Here is a 17,661-nt window from a genome sequence, read left to right as displayed (position 1 = left end):
CCAGTGGATATTCTTTCCTGCTTTGTTGAAGATTAATTGACCATATAGTTGTAGGTTCATTTCTGGGTTTTCTGGTCTGTTCCATTGCTCTGTATGTCTGTTTTTGTGCCAGTACCATACTGTTTTGATTTCTGCGCTTTATTGCAACTCGAAGTCCAGAATTATGATGGCCTCCAGCTTTGCTTTGCTTTTTCAAGGTTGCTTTGGCTATTTGGGATCTTTTGTGGTTCCATACAAATTTTAGAGTTGTTCTAGTTCTGTAAAAAATGGTATTGGTATTTTGATAGAGATTGCATTAAATGTTTAGATTTCTTTGGGTAGGATAGACATTTTAACAAGATTTGTTCTTCCAACCCATGAGAATGGAATGTCTTCCCGTTTCTTTGTGTCATCTTCAATTTCTTTCATCAGTGTTTTATAGTTTTCAAAGTACAGGTCTTTCCTTCTTTGGTTAGGTTTATTCCTAGGAATCTTATTATTTTTGGTGCAGTTGTAAATGGGATTGTTTTCTTAATTTCTTTTTCTGCAGCTTCATTATTGGTGTATAGAAATGTAACAGATTTCTGCACATTGATTTTGTATCCTGTGACTTTACTAAATTCATTTAGCAGTTTTTTGGTGGAGTCTCTCAGATTTTCTTTATGTAGTATCATGTCGTCTGCAAATAGTGAAAGTTTTACTGCTTCCTTACTGATTTGGATGCCTTTTATTTCTTTTTGTTGTCTGCTTGCTGTGGTAGGACTTCCAGTACTACATTGGAGAAAAGTGGTGAGAGTGAATATCCTAGTCTTGTTTCTGACCTTAGGGGAAAAGCTCTCCATTTTTTCTCATTAAGGGTGATATTGGCTGTGGGTTTTTCATATATGGCCTTTATTATGTTGAGGTATGTTTCCTCTAAACCTACTTTGTTGAGGGTTTTTATCATAAATGGATTTGTACTTTGTCAGATGCTTTTTCTGCATCTATTGACGTGATCTGTTGAATGGATAAAGGTTCTTATCCTTTCTCTTACTGATGTGACGTTGATTGGTTTGCAAATATGAACCACCCTGGCAACCCAGGGATAAATCCCACTTGATTGTGGTGAATGATTTTTTTTAATGTGTTGTTGGATTCGGTTTGCTAGTATTTTGTTGAGAATTTTACATCTATGTTCATCAGGGATATTGGCCTGTAGTTCTCTTCTTTAGTGGTGTCTTTCTCTGGTTTTGTTATGAGGATAATGCTGCCTCATAGAATGAATTAGGAAGTTTTCCTTTTCTGCTTGTTGGAATAGTTTGAAAAGAATAGCTATTAACTCTTTTTTAGGTGTTTGGGAGAATTTGCCTATGAAACCATCTGGTCCTGGGCTTTTGTTCTTTGGGAGCTTTTTGATTACTGATTCCATTTCTTTGCTGGTTATCAGTCTTCAATTTTTCTATTTCTTCCTATTTTAGTTTTGGTAGTTTATATGTTCATATGTTTCTAGGATTTTATCCATTTCTTCTAGGTTGTCCAATTTGTTGGCATATAGTTTTTCCATGATTCACTATCCATATTCATTTATAATTGTTTGTATTTCTGTGGTGTTGGTTGTTATTTCTCCTCTCTCATTTGTGATTTTATTTGAATCCTTTCTCTTTTTCACTTGGTAAGTCTGGCTAGAGGTTTATCAATTTAATTGATATTGATTGATATTGAACCAGCTCCTGGTTTCATTGATCTGCTCTATTGGGGTTTTTGTTGTTGTTGTTGTTGTTTTGTTTTGTTTTGTTTTTAGTTTCTGTATCATTTATTTCTGCTCTCTTATTTCTTTTCTTCTTCTGGTTTTAAGTTTTGTTTGTTCTTTTTTTCCTAGCTCCTTTAGGTGTCAGATTAGGTGGTTTATTTGAGATTTTTCTTGCTTCTTGAGCTATGCCTGTAATGCTCTGTACTTCTATCTTAGAACCACTTTTGCTGCATCCCAGAGGTTTTGGACTGTAGTATTTTCATTTTTGTTTGTTTGTTTCTATGTACTTTTTAAAAATTTCTTCTTCTATTTTTTATTTGACCCATTCATTGTTTAATAGCATGTTATTTAACCTCCACATATTTGAGCTCTTTCCAGATTTTTTCTTGTGGTTGACTTTAGTTTCATAGCATTGTGGTCAGAAAAGATGTATGGTATGACTTTGACCTTGAATTTGTTGAGGCTTGTTTTATGGGCTAAATGTGTGATCTATTCTGGAAGATGTTCTGTATGCACTTGAAAAGAATGTGTTTTCTACTGTTTTAGGATGGAATGTTCTGAATATATCTGTTAAATCCATCTGTTCCAGTGTCATTCAAAGCCATTGTTTCCTTGTTCATTTTCTGTTTAGATGATCTATTGATGTAAGTGGGGTGTTAAAGTCCCCTACTATTACTGTATTATTGATTAGTTCCTTTATGTCTGTTATTAACTGTTTTATGTATTTAGGTGCTCCCTTGTTGGGTGCATAAATATTTATAGTTGTTAATATCTTGTTGGATTGTCCCTTTTGTTATTATATTGTGTCCTTCTTTGTCTCTTGTTACAGTCTTTGTTTTAAAGTCTATTTTGTCCAATGTAAGTATTGCTACTCTGGCTTTCTTTTGACATCCATTTCAGAATAGATTTTTCTCTGTCCCCTTGCTTTCAATCTGTAGGTGTCCTTAGGTCTAAAATGAGTGTCTGGGGATGCCTGGGTGGCTCAGTCAGTTAAGTGTCTGCCTTCAGCTCACGTCATAATCCCAGGGTACTGGGATCGAGTCCCACATGGGGCTCCTTGCTCAGTGGGGAGCCTGTTTCTTTCTATGCCTGCTGCTCTCCCTGCTTGTGTTTTCTCTCTCTCCCTCTGACAAAAAAATAAATAAAATCTTGAAAAAACAAAACAAGTTTAAAATAAATAAATAAAAATAAAATAAAACGAGTGTCTGGTAGGCAGCATATAGATGGGTCTCATTTTTTAATCCATTCCATCACCATATGTCTTTTGGAGCATTTAGTCCATTTACCTTCAGAGTAATTATTGATAAATATGTATTTATTGTCATTTTATTATTTGTTTTGTGGTTGTTTCTGGAGATATTCTCTGATCCTTTCTTATTTTTCATGGTTTGCTGATTTTCTTTAGTGATATATTGGATTTCTTTCTCTTCATTCTTTGCATATTTATTAGTGGTTTTTGATACATGGTTACCATTAGTTTTATTTATAACCTCTTTGGCACATAGCAATCTATATTAAGTTAATGGTCGTTTAAGTTTGAACCCATTCTTTTTGCCTCTCCTCCCTACATTTTAAGTATATGTTGTTATATTTTACATCCTTTTATTTTATGAGTTCCTTGACTGATTTTTTACAGAAATATTCATTTTTACTGTTTTTGTGTTTCCTACCTTTATACTGTCACTTTTGGCCTCTCCTTTCTACTTAGAGTCCCCTTTAATATTTCTTGCAGAGCTGGTTTAGTGATCATGAACTCCCTTGTTTTTGTTTGTCTGGGAAACTCTTTGTCCGTCCTTCTTTTCTGAATGATAGCCTGGCTGGATAGCGTATTCTTGGCTGCAGATTTTTCCCATTTAGCACTTTGAATATATCATGCCACTCCCATCTGGCTTGGAAAGTTTCTGCTGAAAAGTCTCCTGCTACCCTTATGAGTTTTCCCTTGTAAGTTACTGCCTTCTTTTGTCTTGCTCCTTTTAAGACTTTTTCTTTATTATTATATTTTGCCAGTTTAATTACAATATGTCTTGGTGTGGATCTGCTTTTGTTGATTTTGATGGGAGTTCTTTGTGCTTCCTGAATCTGGTTATTTTTCCTTCCCCAGATTAGGAAAGTTTTCAGCTGTTATTTCTTCAAATAAATTTTCTGTCCCCTTTTCTCTATCTTATTCTTCTGGACTCCTATAATAAGAATGTTTTTACATTTGAGAGAGTCACTGAATTCCCTAAGACTATTCTTATGTTCCATAATTCTTTTTTCTCTCCTTTGTTCAGCCTGATTACTTTCCAATACTCTGTCTCCTTAGATCACTAATTCGTCTGCTTCTTCCATCCTGCTCTTCATTCCCTCAGGCATGTTTCTCAATTCATTTCTTGTACTCTTTATCCCTACTATGTTGTTCCTTCTCTCTCTGGTAAGGGTCTCACTGATGCCCTCCACTCTTTTCTGTAGTCTGGTGAGTATCCATAAGATCATTACTTTAAATTCTTTATCAGACATGTTACTTATATCTGTTTTGCTTAGATTTCTGTCCGTGTCCGTGTTCTTTCATTTGGGATAAATTTCTGTCTTCTCATTTTGTCTAAGTCTCTGTGCCTCTTTCTGTGTGTTAGGAAAGTCAGCTACATCTCTCATTCTTGAGGGTAATGGCCTTATGAAGAAGAGGTCCTTTAGTGCCCTGCCGTGTGGTGTCTCCTGTTCTCCAGGGCCTGGTCCTTCCAGGAGTGTATGCTGCATACTTTCTGCTCTTTTGTCCTGGCCATTTTATCCTTCAGGCCAGTTATCTGCAGAGGCTTTTTACCAGTTGTGGGCAATGTTTGGTTCCTGGCCTGAATGTGGTATGTTTTAACTAGGTGTGCTCTGGTCTGTTTGTGAAATGAGACCTGTCGCCACCACTGCCAGAACCGAAGCTCTGCAAAACTCCTGCATCGGGAGATGGCAGTAGGAGCAAGGGTTTGGTTCAGTCTTCTGGGAGAGGGTTTCTACTCACTGCGACTGAGGCTAGTGTGAGTGGGAGAGGCAGTTCCACCAGAGTGCGGGGCGGGGGGCGGGGGGACTCACTTTGGCAAGTTAGGTAGCGAGTGTCAGTGCTGCACCAGTTCCCACAGGTAGTCCTGTACTTATGCTAAGGGTCCAGGGAGGGAAATGGTGCTGGCCAGTTCCTTTGTTCCCAGGGGGGTCTCTCTCTGTGAATGCTGTCTCTCCGGGATTTGATAGAGTTAAAATCTATGTATGATTGAGCAAGATGAGCAAATAACCTTCCCATTGTATGCCACAGGCACTCTTGAGATTGCTGTTTCCATGCTGTATGTTTGCCTGCCTTCTCTCCAGGAGCAGGGCAGTGCCCTCAAGGCTCTCTCCCAGCAAAGCCTGCTGACCTTTAAAACTCCACGCTGGTTGCCAGAAGTCATGAAATTCAGCCCCTCTTACTTTCCAAGGCAATTACTATGGGGATTCATTTTCCCCCTACACTCCCCTGTCTGTTAGTATGTCTCTCGCCCTTCTCCCTGACCACTGCTCCCTCCCCACCCACAGCAGCCACCATCCATTTCTCTCCCAAACCACCTCTCCATACTTTCTACCGTCTTCAGTGTGACCTCTTCTCTACCTTTAGTTGTGCAGTTTGTTCTGCCAGTCTTCAGATCAGTTTCTGGGGTATTTAGGATGATCTGACAGGTATCTAGTTGTATTTGTGGGCCAAGGCGAGCCTGGGGTCCTCCTACTTTGCTGCCATCTTCTTAACCACCCCCTCCACATCCTAGTTCTTTGAAGTGGCTTATATTTGACTCTTCTCCCCTGCCTCACATCCTCATTGCCAATAGGTTTTAACTCTAAAACCACTTACCAAATCAACACCAGACTACAAGGAGATCCTGTGGGTAGCACTGAATGCAGAATTCATAACTTATTCCTTTCCTGGGGTCTCTTGCTTTCTCTGTAATTTTTTACAAATACCAAGCAGGTTCCTAGGATTAATGTCCACTATAACAAAAAGGTAGTTTTATAGAGTTAATCATACTAGAATTTTACCAAAATGGCTTGTTTTTTTTAATATAATTTATTTAAAAATTTCAGTTGCTTAGTTGGGCATAAAATGGTAGCTCAAGTGGACTTTGTGTTCCTTTGATGACTGGAAGTTGAATCATTCCCTTGTTTACAGGATTCACACATTTTAGAAATGTTTTTAGTGACAATGGCTAAAACATATGTACCTCAAACCTTTGAGTGTTAGTCAAGACTTTTCTGTATTATACATTTTTTTAATGGTTAAGATAAATGGGAAAAAAAAAGATGGTAAATCTCAGTAAAAGTACCTCTAGGAAGATTAGGAGAGTCACTAACATTAGAATCCATTTCAAGGGGTGCCTGGGTGACGCAGTCGTTGAGCGTCTGCCTTCGGCTCAGGGCGTGATCCTGGCGTTCCGGGATCGAGCCCCACATCAGGCTCCACTGCTGGGAGCCTGCTTCTTCCTCTCCCACTCCCCCTGCCTGTGTTCCTTCTCTCGCTGGCTGTCTCTCTGTCAAATAAATAAATAAATCTTTAAGAAAAAAAAATCCATTTCAAGTTGAAAGTCATTATTCTGCACCAGTTATACTTCCTGTTTTGGTAGTCATTCATTCATTCTACAGTGTTGAGTGTGTGTCAGGTCTGTGGATGAGGCCACTTAAAGAGCAGACCTCCAGTGGAGGAGTCCAAGATGTGAATAAATAATGTTAGTATAGCACCAGTGTATATCAGAGATATGAACAAAATGTAGTAGTTTCCAAAATATTTTAATTTCAACTTAAAATTATGAGCATTTGTGCTAAAACATATTGCTTATTTAAAAAATAATTACATACTTTTTCTTCTAATCCTTTGTTCTTTATTTTATCTGAATTTTAAAGACTTAATTTAAGCTGTCGGCTTAAAAGTTAGCTCTTAGTTTATTTAGGGTGAGATTGACCAGTGTGTTTAACTCTGTGCCAGAGAGGTACTGTGGACTGGTTACCATTTCTTTCTTCAGTGACCACAATCTGTCCATCTGTCCTTCCTTCATCCTCCTTAACCATAATCATCTTTTGCTAAAATGTGTCCCCTTGATTCCAAGGGCAACTGAGAGAGTGTATGAATCTGTCAAAATAAATACAATGAGCATAAATACATAGCAGAAAGCCCAGAGATTTCTGTATACAAAAGCCCACATTATTTAGGCTTTTTTTTTTTTTTTCTCTAAAGTCCATGAAGGAAATTTAGGTTTTCTACACACTAAAAATCTACTTTAAAAAGAGTTGGGTGTTGGGGCACCTGGGTGGCTCAGTCGGTTAAAAGTCTGCCTTTGGCTCAGGTCAGGGTCCTGGGGTCAAGCCCCGCACCAGGCTCCCTGCTCAGTGGGGATCCTGCTTCTCCCTCTGCCCCTCCCTCTGCTTGTGTTCTCTGTCTGTCTGTCTGTCTGTCTGTCAGATAAGTAAATAAAGTATTAAAAGAATTTTTTTTTTAAAAGAAGTTGGGTGTTATCAATTTTTCCCACTGCTATTATTACGTATCTTCTCTTTGACCAAGTGGTTGCTGTGTGGAGAAGCCTAGTCATTTCATTACCAGTCCTGTAAATGGTAATAGGGAAGGTCAGTGTACCTCTAAGAGCAGTAATGCATTTCTATGTCCAGTGTGAAGAGCATGGAGTATTCATGCTCTGGTTTTCTTTCCTTGTCACAGATAATAAATCACAAGCTATATTTAAAATACATCTGGTTGGTGCAGTCAGTTAAGCGTCCAACTCTTGGTTTCAACTCAGGTTGTGATCTCAGGGTCGTGAGATCAAGCCCCATGTCAGACTCCACGCTCAGTGCGGAGTCTGCTTGAAATTCTCTCTCCCTCCCCCTGCCCCTCCCACTTGTGCACTTGCTCACTCTCTTTCTCTCTCAAATAAATAAATCTTTGAAAAAATACAATCTCTGCAGACTTTGGCACTATGTCCACAGTTTCATAGTTTCTCCTTAAGTATTTCCACTTTTGCAGAATATATCTGCTTATCTTTTTAATTGTTAATATAAGAATCTATATTTGATAATTTACTAAAATTCAAAATGTATCTGCTTACATCTTTAAAATATCAGAATACCAGCCAATGGGAAATATCCCTGATCTATGTATTTATAGTTAAAATCTATGTATTTCCATAAATGCCAGCAGTTGAGTCCATCTCTTTATCTCATGAATGAAAATAGTAATACCAGCTCCCTATTTTCTAAGATTAGATTTCAAGAAATATTTATTGTGTAGAGATAAGTAAAAGTCCACTGATCTAGGGTATTTATAGTCTGTTAGGGAAGGCAGGTCTATAAATAGATCATTGCAATATAGTGTGGAAGTTCAAAAGTAAACATGTCAAGATCCAGAAGTAGCTCTAAGGAAGCAATGATTGATTAATTATTTGATTGGCAAAGAACAAGAAAGATAAAGCAGGGGTTGATGACTAGACTACGGCAGGTGGACAGGGTTAGGGGAAAAACATTTCAGGAAGGAGACTAGTATATGTAAGATTACAGAGATGGGAAATAGCCCAATGTGCTCTGAGAGGTAGAAGCCCAATGTACTGCTTATATAAAGGGCTGTAGGCACTGCCTAGAAATGCCACTGGAGAGTAGACGGGGCCAGATCCAGAGAGACCTGTGTGCTTGGATTTTATTCTTTAGGCAGGGGAAGGATTTAAAGCTGTGAGAGTCACAGCCGTGTGTATTTGGGCATCACTCTGGCAGAATGGGTTGGAAGGAGTGAGCATGTAAGGTAGAAAGACTAGGCAGAGGGAAAAATAAGATCAGCAAACCAGAAAGGAGGGACAGAGGAAATGGAGGAGTCAGGACTGAGCTGAGAGCCGAACTGTTCAGGAGCTGGAAGGGTTAGGACTTGGTGACTGACTAGAGAGTTTTCTTTCTGTAACTTAAGATATGTAGCCTTTTCCACTTCTCCCCAGTTAATTCGTAATGTTTTTTTCTCTTCGTTTCAAATCAGTTATCCTACCCCTTAGACTATCTAGAGAGTGAAGCAGCTCTTTGCATATTTTTTTTTTCTAAAGCCCGGCCTAACGCTGTGTTCTTTTTAGGTGAGATGGGCAGACCTGGAAGAAAAGAAGGACGCAGATAGGAAAAGGGCCATAGGTTTTGTGGTCGGACAGACTGATTGGGAGAAGATCACAGATGAAAGTGGTCACCTGGCTGAAAAAGCCCTCAATCGAACCAAATATATATGACACTTAGTTTCTGAGCGGAGTCCTTGTTCCTCTAAGGTGAGATTGCACAGCATGTAAACAGCCTACTGTGTGTGGTTCTGAGGGCTTGAGATAAAGGAGACAGCGTGCTTTGCTCAAAACGCTTCTCGTAGTATTTTCCGGTTCTGAAAAGAGTAAGTATGTGCGACTTGCCAACATGTACAATGCAGGGTGTTGGAAAAGGGAGCAGTTTTCTGCAGCCTGACTTACTTAATTTAAGACTTGAGAAGAGCTTGGATTCTATAGATTTGAGGAGGAGTGGAGTGATGAGATACTAGAGTCTACTGCACTTTCTGCCTGCTGTTCCATGGCGTGACAGCCTTTTCCTTTCTTTCCAGGTGGTTCGCTTTGAGGTGATCTGCAGCCACGGCCTCATGGAGCTTCGTTGTGTGTCACCTTGCCTTCCACGTTTCGGTTTTTGTTTCGTTTCTACCACTTTAGTTTTTTAAAGTTCTCCAGTGTCCCCAAGAGGTATTAGAATCTTGCTGTACCCAAGCAAGACATTAATTTTTCTTTTTAACTATTTTGGGGAGGGAGGGAGTGATAGCTTAACTGCTGAAGCCAGGTGGGGGTCTGCTGGAGGATTCCAACAGAAAATATTTCCTCCGCTGTACAATGTCACAGACTATCTCTATCATCATTGCTTTGTGGCTGTTTTTGTTTTTTACTGTATGTAACTGGTAGCTGATTGTACTAGGATTAAAAACAATAAACTTTCACGATAAAGCCGATGAGATTCATGGGCTATACAGCACGGGCCCCTTTCTCTTGTTTTCTTAATTTTATTTTTTATTGCTTTTTTAATATGGTGTGTTCTAATTACGTGCTTGTCGAACATCCCCAAACCTCTTTCCTATTGAATATTAAATAGCTTAGTGATTCCATAGCACATGTTGTAAACACAAAGAGGGCTCAGTGATCTCTGTTTGATAGCTGATTTCGTTCTCTACCTTTGCGTCTTGAAGACTGGTAGAGACAATTGCAAGTATTCATCGGTTCCCTGGAGTACATCAGTGCTATAGCATGATGTTTTATTGTCTTATTTTTTTGATCCTCTTGTTGTTCCTCCCTCTTTTCATTCTCTCCCTTCATGCTATGTTATGTTTTGATTTTTCCCTCATCTGGCTTTGATTCCTGGTGGGCAGAACTGATGTACTCCATAGAACTCTGGAACTTGTTGCCTTGTTGCTAAACTTGAATCGTTGATGTTTTCATCAAGATTGCAGGGGAGGACGAGTACAGAGATGTGCAGCCCTCTGGCAGGCAGCCTCTAAGCCTGTCAAGTTTTCAGGTTCTTGCCGGATTGCTCATTATTGGAAAGCATGGACTTCACAGAATTTCCTCTCTTGTGGATAGTACGAGGTGGAACCCAGACATGCACAGAGCTAAAACCCAAGTATCATTCCAATTTAAAAGCAAAAAAACCTCTTTTCCCTTTTCCATTCTGCAAAGAAAAAAACATCATTTTCTAGCATGAGAGAAGACAGAGAGGAGCTTTCTTCCTCAAACACCATTTCCACTTTGTAATCCAACTCAGCAAGTTATAAATTTGTTCACAAAAGGCTTGAATATTTTGAAATATTCACTTTTGGGCTACGGACAAAAACCTTTTAATTTTATGACCTACATTAAATACTGTGTGACCAGAAATGATATTTATTAGCATTCAAATAGTATCGCTTTGGGCTCAAGAATGTGAAATTATAGTACTGAAGACTAATTTAATGGGAATCCTGACAACTTTCTGTTCTTCTGTCTTCTCTGAAGTTCTGAACGTTTACATGTAAGAGGCTTTGAGATCATTAACAAGTGAATATTGAATGTGTAATTTGCTACATTAGATAACTTCCACTGTCTATAGTATTTAACAAGCTACTCTGGTTACTTATTGGCCAACAGTACACTTCCACGTACCCATCTTTCTGGCCGCCTTTATGATGTTAAGTGAAGGTACCTCACAAGATAGCCAATAGAATTAGTGTGTGTACAGAGACCCACATGAGCCTACTAAATGTCTGTTCCTAATCAAAAACAGTATTTCTAGAATGCATTCTCTAGTTCAGAAGACAATGGAAGCATATATGTTCTTATAAAGGATGGTTCACTTTATTTTTCTTAACCTTTTTATGTTCTAACAGTATTCAGAATGCCAAGGAAATAAGAAGTGGTAATCACCCATGAATCACTTGAAATCTGCCATATTTTTGCCTTGCAGCCATGGCTTTGTGTTTGCAGTCTTGTACCAAAGGGGACAGGGAAGAGGGAACAGAGTCAGAAATGGCCTCTGCTGGTTTTTGGAAGATACAGATTAACATGACTTTAGGGGATGAACATAGAATGTTGGCTGCTTTAGAAAGTTGGTCTAACAAATAACCTCAATGAAAGAAGATTAATGAGAAAAAGATTAGGCCCTAAAAAGAAAGTAATAGAGACTGTCAGTTGATATTTGACTTTGCTAATCTAATGGGACTGTTAAAAAATTCTTGAATTTGCATTATCACTAGATGGAGAGTAGAATAGAAAGCCCAAAAATAACTTGGAGAAATTTGGTGTGGGTAGAAAATGCCTTGATAACACAAATATTTTAAGTTTGTTAAGAGATGTCCTTGGAATACAGAGGACTAAACTTGGGTTTCAGTTATTTGCTAGCATTTTACTGTTGTTGTATTAACATTGTTCTCCTTATCATCTCAGAAAACTGCATGGTGTTTTAAATTTTTTATTTTAATCATATTAAGTTGATTTAAAATCCTGTGTTGTGTCTTATTACAAAATAATCTGGTGTTGGGGGAAGTTCCTGGTATCTTTAATGTTTCACATCTTTTAAACTAAATGTGAAAAATCTCACTCTTGTGATTCAGCTCTGATGAGATGCGGAAAATTTTTCTATTTAGAAATCATTTATTTAGGGTTAAGTCGGCATACTCAAAATACATTGTGACTGATTACAGAATCAAAAGCCATCAATTATACACAGTAATCTGTTCGTTGATACTTACTTGATTCACATGATTTTTGAGAAGTTATATTTGATTTAGATATCAGTGATTAATTCAGAAGTTTATTGACAGAAACAAAAATCTTAAATTTTCTAGTTGAATTTCTTTCCTTTATGAAAGAATTCTGGTGGTTGTTCGGGCAAACCAAGTATTAAATTCTGAATTGGATTGACTAAAAATTTCAACCTAGGTTTCCTTACTTCGGAGGTGCCTCAGCTTTTATGATAACCATTTTATCCTGCTGACTGTGCAGATTGCAGGTATTTTGGTAATATTGGTGTCTAGCGCCTGGCTTACTGGTAGGACTGTAAAAGTAATAAGTCGTCAGCTACCAAGAGACTGTATGGCTGTTTCAGAGACAGTTTAGAGCTACCAAAACTGCGATGAATTTTACTAAGCCACAGAAGAATGATTCCTCACTGTTAGTATTGACAGACTCTGGTACAAGTTCAAGTTCCTCTCTCAGAAGTTATGTGACCTTAAGCAAATCATTTAAACTATCTGAGCTTCCATTTCCTCATCTATAAAGTGAACATAACAAAACTTAACTAGCAAAGGTTGCTGTGAGGAGTAAATTGGGATGACATTTATAAGCCACTTGGCCCAGGACCAAGCACAGAGTAGAAGGTAAAAAACTGGTAGCTGTCATCATCGTCGTCATTACTTTTTGACTTGTTCCTTTTTTTGCTTTTGAAATCTCAAATTTTCACTTGGCTTGAAGATAATCGTCATCTTTTATGGTCAGCTACTATAGACCGAGCTATGGCAAATGAAATAGTGCTCTGTGTGTGTGTGTGTGTGTGTGTGTGTGTGTGTGTGTGTGTTGGAAGAGTAATTCGGATGCATTTTCAGGTAAGCAGTAAAACTGATCTTCAGAACCAGTATGGCGTCTTAAGAGGCTTAGGTACAAAGGCTAACTACTAAGTACTCAGAGGAGATAAGTAGTAACAGAAGGCAGTGGCCAGACCACAGGTGTGTACAAAGGTGAAGGCACTGAAGCAGGGATTGCCTTTGATTTTCATATATTGAAAAAAAATGGTAATTTTATGAATAAGTAATATAATCATGTGGTGTAAAATTTAGAAGGTTCAAGGGCATATGTATTAAAATCTCCCATCTCAAGCCTGAGCCTTCCACATCCCATCAATAGAGGTAACCAGTGTTGCCTGTTTCTTTTGTTTCCTTTCAGAAAAATTCTGTGGATAAGCATTAAGTATTAACATTATTGTTTTTGTTTATTCAAATGGTAGAGTGCTATGCAAACCACCTTATTTTTGTTTTTTCTTTTCAACAGTGTGTCCTAGAGGTCATTCAGATTTTGTATATAGAACATTCCCATTTTCATTCCCCCTTCTCTTCCTCTCTCTTGTCCTGCTTCTATCTTCTCTTTCCTCCTCCTCTCTCTCTCCTTCCCTCCCTCCTTAATTTCCCAAAGGTACCTTCGTATTGTAAGGAGCTTTACTGAAAAATCTTAAGCAATTGCTTCATTTATATTTCTGTTCTTTTCATGGCATGGAATATATATTGTGTAGGTATATTTCTGTACGGTTTTATCACGTGTTGGTTTGTGTATCCACCCCCGTCTTCCTCATACCCCCCCACCTCTAGCGGCAACCATTAATCTGTTCTCCATTTCTATAATTCTGTCATTTGAAGAATGTTATATAAATGAAATCATTGAAGATGTAACCTTTTGGGATTGGATTTTTGGCCTTTTTTCATGTAGCATAATTCTCTTGGCATTCATTCAAGTTGTGTGTATCAGTACTTTGTTCCTTTGTATTGCTCAGTAGTTTTCCATCCCTTTTTCCTCTTACAGCTGCAGAACACTGTATGTCTTTAACATATGATCTAACATACCAGATTTCTGTTGATGGATAGCCATGCTGTCTTTTGCTCTTATAAAGTTTGAATTTCATATATCATCATCCCTCTGTGACTTCCTATGCTTGCCTTATTTCTAGCAATGAAGGAATAGTATCAATGGCATCCTTTACGTCGACATCCTCAGAAGGTGATGGGCGCTTAAGAGCCAGCACAGCACAGGGGTGAACTATCAAGAGAGATGCCATAATGAAATGACAAAGACAGATCTTATTTCCTGGAAAATCCTGTGTGATCGGATTCTGACAAAGCAGAGAATCATGATGCATCTTAGAGGGCCTGGTCCACACATGACTGAAAGTTAAATCCTTAGGCCTGGATATCTGTACCTGGATATTTATGCACCTCAGTGACTAATCTGATTCCATTCTCAGGCTCCATTGCTTTCACGTTAAACCGTAGTCAACGGGCATCCTCTTGAGTGGGGCTGAGCTTCTCCAGTTATGCACAGCCCTCTGCCTGCCAACAGGACCTTGCAGCTGTGATCCTATGAAGAGCTTGTAGATTTATGGTTTATTATATAGGGAAGGGCTTGACTTTGAGTCTTCTACTTAAGAAGCTTGCACTTTCTACCAAATACGCACATTCTTGTTTTTGACATTATTGACCTAGATTGCAGATCCTTCTCCTGTATTTCAAGAATGGAAGTAATCTCTTCCACCATAATTTGAAATCCCTCTCACACCTATTATTTCTGATGGTTCTAATTCTTAGGTATGTCTAATGTTTATTTCTTTTACAGCATCTAGCTAGCTCGGTGCATGGCTCATGTATCTCTTGAGTGAATAGAGGAGATGTCTTCCATGAGCATGGCAGTAGTCACATACTTATTCAGTTGGACAGGTACCAAAGGAGTGAGTCAGAGGGTGGAGACTGACAAACTGGAGAACAAGGTAGGTCTGGTTAAAGGGGAGGCAGTGCCTGATCAGCCACAGCAGATTGTGGCCATGTAGGGATGTGGGTCCTTATTGCCAGATTGTCTGGGTTTTCAAGAAAAGTGAAAAATCTGGGTTTTTATGTGAAATCAGTATTTAGGCACTAAGAACTTATTTTGGTTTTGGTTTGGTTGGTTGGGGTTTTTTGGAAGTGCTTTGGCCTGAGCAGTTTGTCTGCCATTTCAGACTTGAAGGCTGCCAGTTTGAAACTCTTGATATTTAAAGAGGTTGGAAAGACCTTAGGGCTCATTCCTGTCAAATCCCTGCATTTCAGAGATAATGTTTCTGAGGCTGAAAGAAGACAAATTACTTGCTCAAAGTCCACAATTACTTGATGGCAAAACCAGGCTAGAACTTGGGTTTCCAGGTCCCTGACTTGGCACTTTCTTTTTCCTTGACTTTGAGAACTTCTTTCTGAGGGCCTTCGTAAGTTCTAGGATGGTGAAGGCTCCGGTAGCGTACGTGTTGTGTGTATGTGCTTATGTGCGTGTTTTCTAACTTCCGTGGACCTGGAAGTACATTCCGATGTAGATATATCTATCAGGAGCAAGGTGATTCAGTTGGTTACCTCTAAAACCATCTTCCTTGCACTCCCACGAGTGAAACTGTACATTGGGGTCTCATTTCTTACTTGTTAGATTGTTTGATACCTCTTTTTAATCCCAGAAGTTTAAAAATTTGATGAGTATTGAATTGTGTAAGAACAGAGGACAGGAAATCATGTTTTGCAGTTTGTCTTCTGTAATTTGTAATTTCTTATGTAATATAACTAGTCTATTTGCTCTAGCTCTAATGACAAGCTACTTAACCTCCTTCACTTATAAGTTCCCTATTACCCATCTTATTAAGGACAACTCATTAGCTTGGCAGTGAAGTCTCTCAATAGCATCCCAACAACTTTGCCAACTTCCTCTTTGTCTCTTCTTACCCCATGTACGCTACACCAGGCACACTGTATGACTTACTGTACCCTCAGCTTTCCTTCAAATTTCCCATTTCCTTTAGAAATTGTGTCTTAAAGCCCAGCTCACATGCTTTCTCCCTGAAGCTGTGTTCTTCCTGTTTTGCTCCCTCTGTCCAGCTCTCACATGGTTTTGCTTGATTTGTTCTATGATCTCTTGTTTGTTTGTTTTTTGGATGTGGCTTTCATGTATTTAATTTTTTTTAAGAATTAATATGCACAGTTTCAGGTGTATAATATAATGATGCAATAGTTCTATACATTACTCAGTGCTCACCACAGTGAGTGTGGTCACCATCTGTTACCAAACAACTTTATTACCATCTTATTATTGATGAGAATGCAAATTGGTACAGCCACTGTAGAAAGAGTATGGCGGTTCCTCAAAAAATTAAAAATATAAATATCAAATGACCCAGTGATTTTAGTACTGGGTATTCCCCCCCCCCAAAAAAGGAAAGATGTACGCACCCCTGTGTTTATTGTAGCATTATTCACATTAGCCAAGATATGGAAGCAACCCAAGTGTCCATCCATATATCTGTGATTGCCTCTTAATTTATCTTTCTAGTAGAGTAATTTATTCGCCTGCCTTGTCTTTCTTCCCCATCCCTTCTCATTCCCAAATGCAAACTCCTAGAGGGTAGGAACTACATTTTTGCTCCTCTTCCAACCTTATAACACCAATATGCAATACTTGTTATGTATAGCTAGTGCTCAACAAGCATATTTAGAATTGATGCAATGAATTTAAATATAGTTAATTCATATAGGTCAATAATGTGTAATTCACAGATCTCCAATTTTTGTGTTTGCTTTTTCACTGCCTCTGTATCTTCCAGTTGGTGGCATTTCCATAGTATTACATAAATCACGCATCACAAGTTCAAATGCCTGCTATGGACAAGAAGACATAAGTGAGAGAACTGGCCAGTAGTTTCATAATGGCATGTTCTATTCTTTCATTGGGAACATACTTTGTTTGCAAACTAGACGTGTAGGAATATTCTTCATTTTCATGGGAAAATGTCCTCTTTCCAATTTTTCTCAAAACATTCTACACCATGTATCTTTAGTTTTCCCACATTTGGTAGAGATAAAAGTACAAGTGTTCATTTTCTTCTTAACTCTACTGTGAGAAAATCAGTAGTGGAAGCAGAATGATAATGCAACTGGCTCTCAGCCTGGGGAGGCAGTAGGGCATGGTGGGGACTGAGAAGATGCAGAGTGCTTGTCCTACCTCAATGAGATCATGCTTCTCTAGTCAGTGGTTGCCATGAAGCAAGGTAGACCAGATGTAACCAGATGAAGATAAAGTGGAAAGCTGGATTTTTAGGAGATGCAGTCTTTTCAAAATACTGTGGGAACAGTAGAGTAGTGGCAAAACAAGCCAGCTGGAGGCCACATATTACCTACAGGCCATCATTTTGGGACTTCTGGTGTATATCATAAAAGAGGTCTGAAAGACGATTACTGTAAAGAAGATGTCCATAAGAGAGGAAGCATCAGGTTATAGTACAAAAATTGCTGTAAATATTTTGACCAGTACCTTGTAACTGATATTTTGGAGTAAATCTGTTTTCACTGAGCCAGATAGCAATACATACATAATACTGATGTTGAATTTGCAATAGGTTATTTTTTGTTCATTGCTTTCTGTCACATGGATGCATGTATATTGCCTCCTCCTTGGGTGACATCCTTTCCATGCCTCCATTCATCAAGATGGCAGGTAAGCAGCTGTGTGTGCACAATTAAGTAGTGTGCACACACTTATCCTAGAGAAAGAAGACAGCAAGAATTCCCTTTGGTTAAGCAGAGCGGCTGAGCAGCCATACCCAGATGTGAGTTTGACCAGAATGTCCTCCTCATAACTCTCCATTGCTTTCTACTATTTCTGCTGGGGAAAGAGGATGGATGTCATTAAAGC

At 38.6% G+C, this 17,661-nt stretch overlaps 1 protein-coding gene across 1 annotated transcript in view; it reads left to right on the top strand.

Moving 5' to 3' along the window:
- The window catches only part of YLPM1 (YLP motif containing 1), an 80,923-nt gene extending 64,794 nt beyond the window's left edge, over window positions 1-16,129 (top strand). Inside the window, exons 20-21 of the mRNA XM_026519500.4 lie at window positions 8,788-8,970; window positions 9,291-16,129. Of these exons, the coding sequence (XP_026375285.1) occupies window positions 8,788-8,934 (147 nt within the window). The 3' untranslated portion in view covers window positions 8,935-8,970; window positions 9,291-16,129. The remainder of the gene's footprint in view (window positions 1-8,787; window positions 8,971-9,290) is intronic.
- The last annotated feature ends 1,532 nt before the right edge of the window (window positions 16,130-17,661 follow it).

The sequence above is a fragment of the Ursus arctos genome, unplaced genomic scaffold, assembly GCF_023065955.2.
Source record: "Ursus arctos isolate Adak ecotype North America unplaced genomic scaffold, UrsArc2.0 scaffold_25, whole genome shotgun sequence".
NCBI lineage: Eukaryota > Metazoa > Chordata > Mammalia > Carnivora > Ursidae > Ursus > Ursus arctos.
The sequence above is the reverse complement of the archived record's forward strand: the minus strand, read 5'-3'. Positions and strand labels throughout refer to the sequence as shown.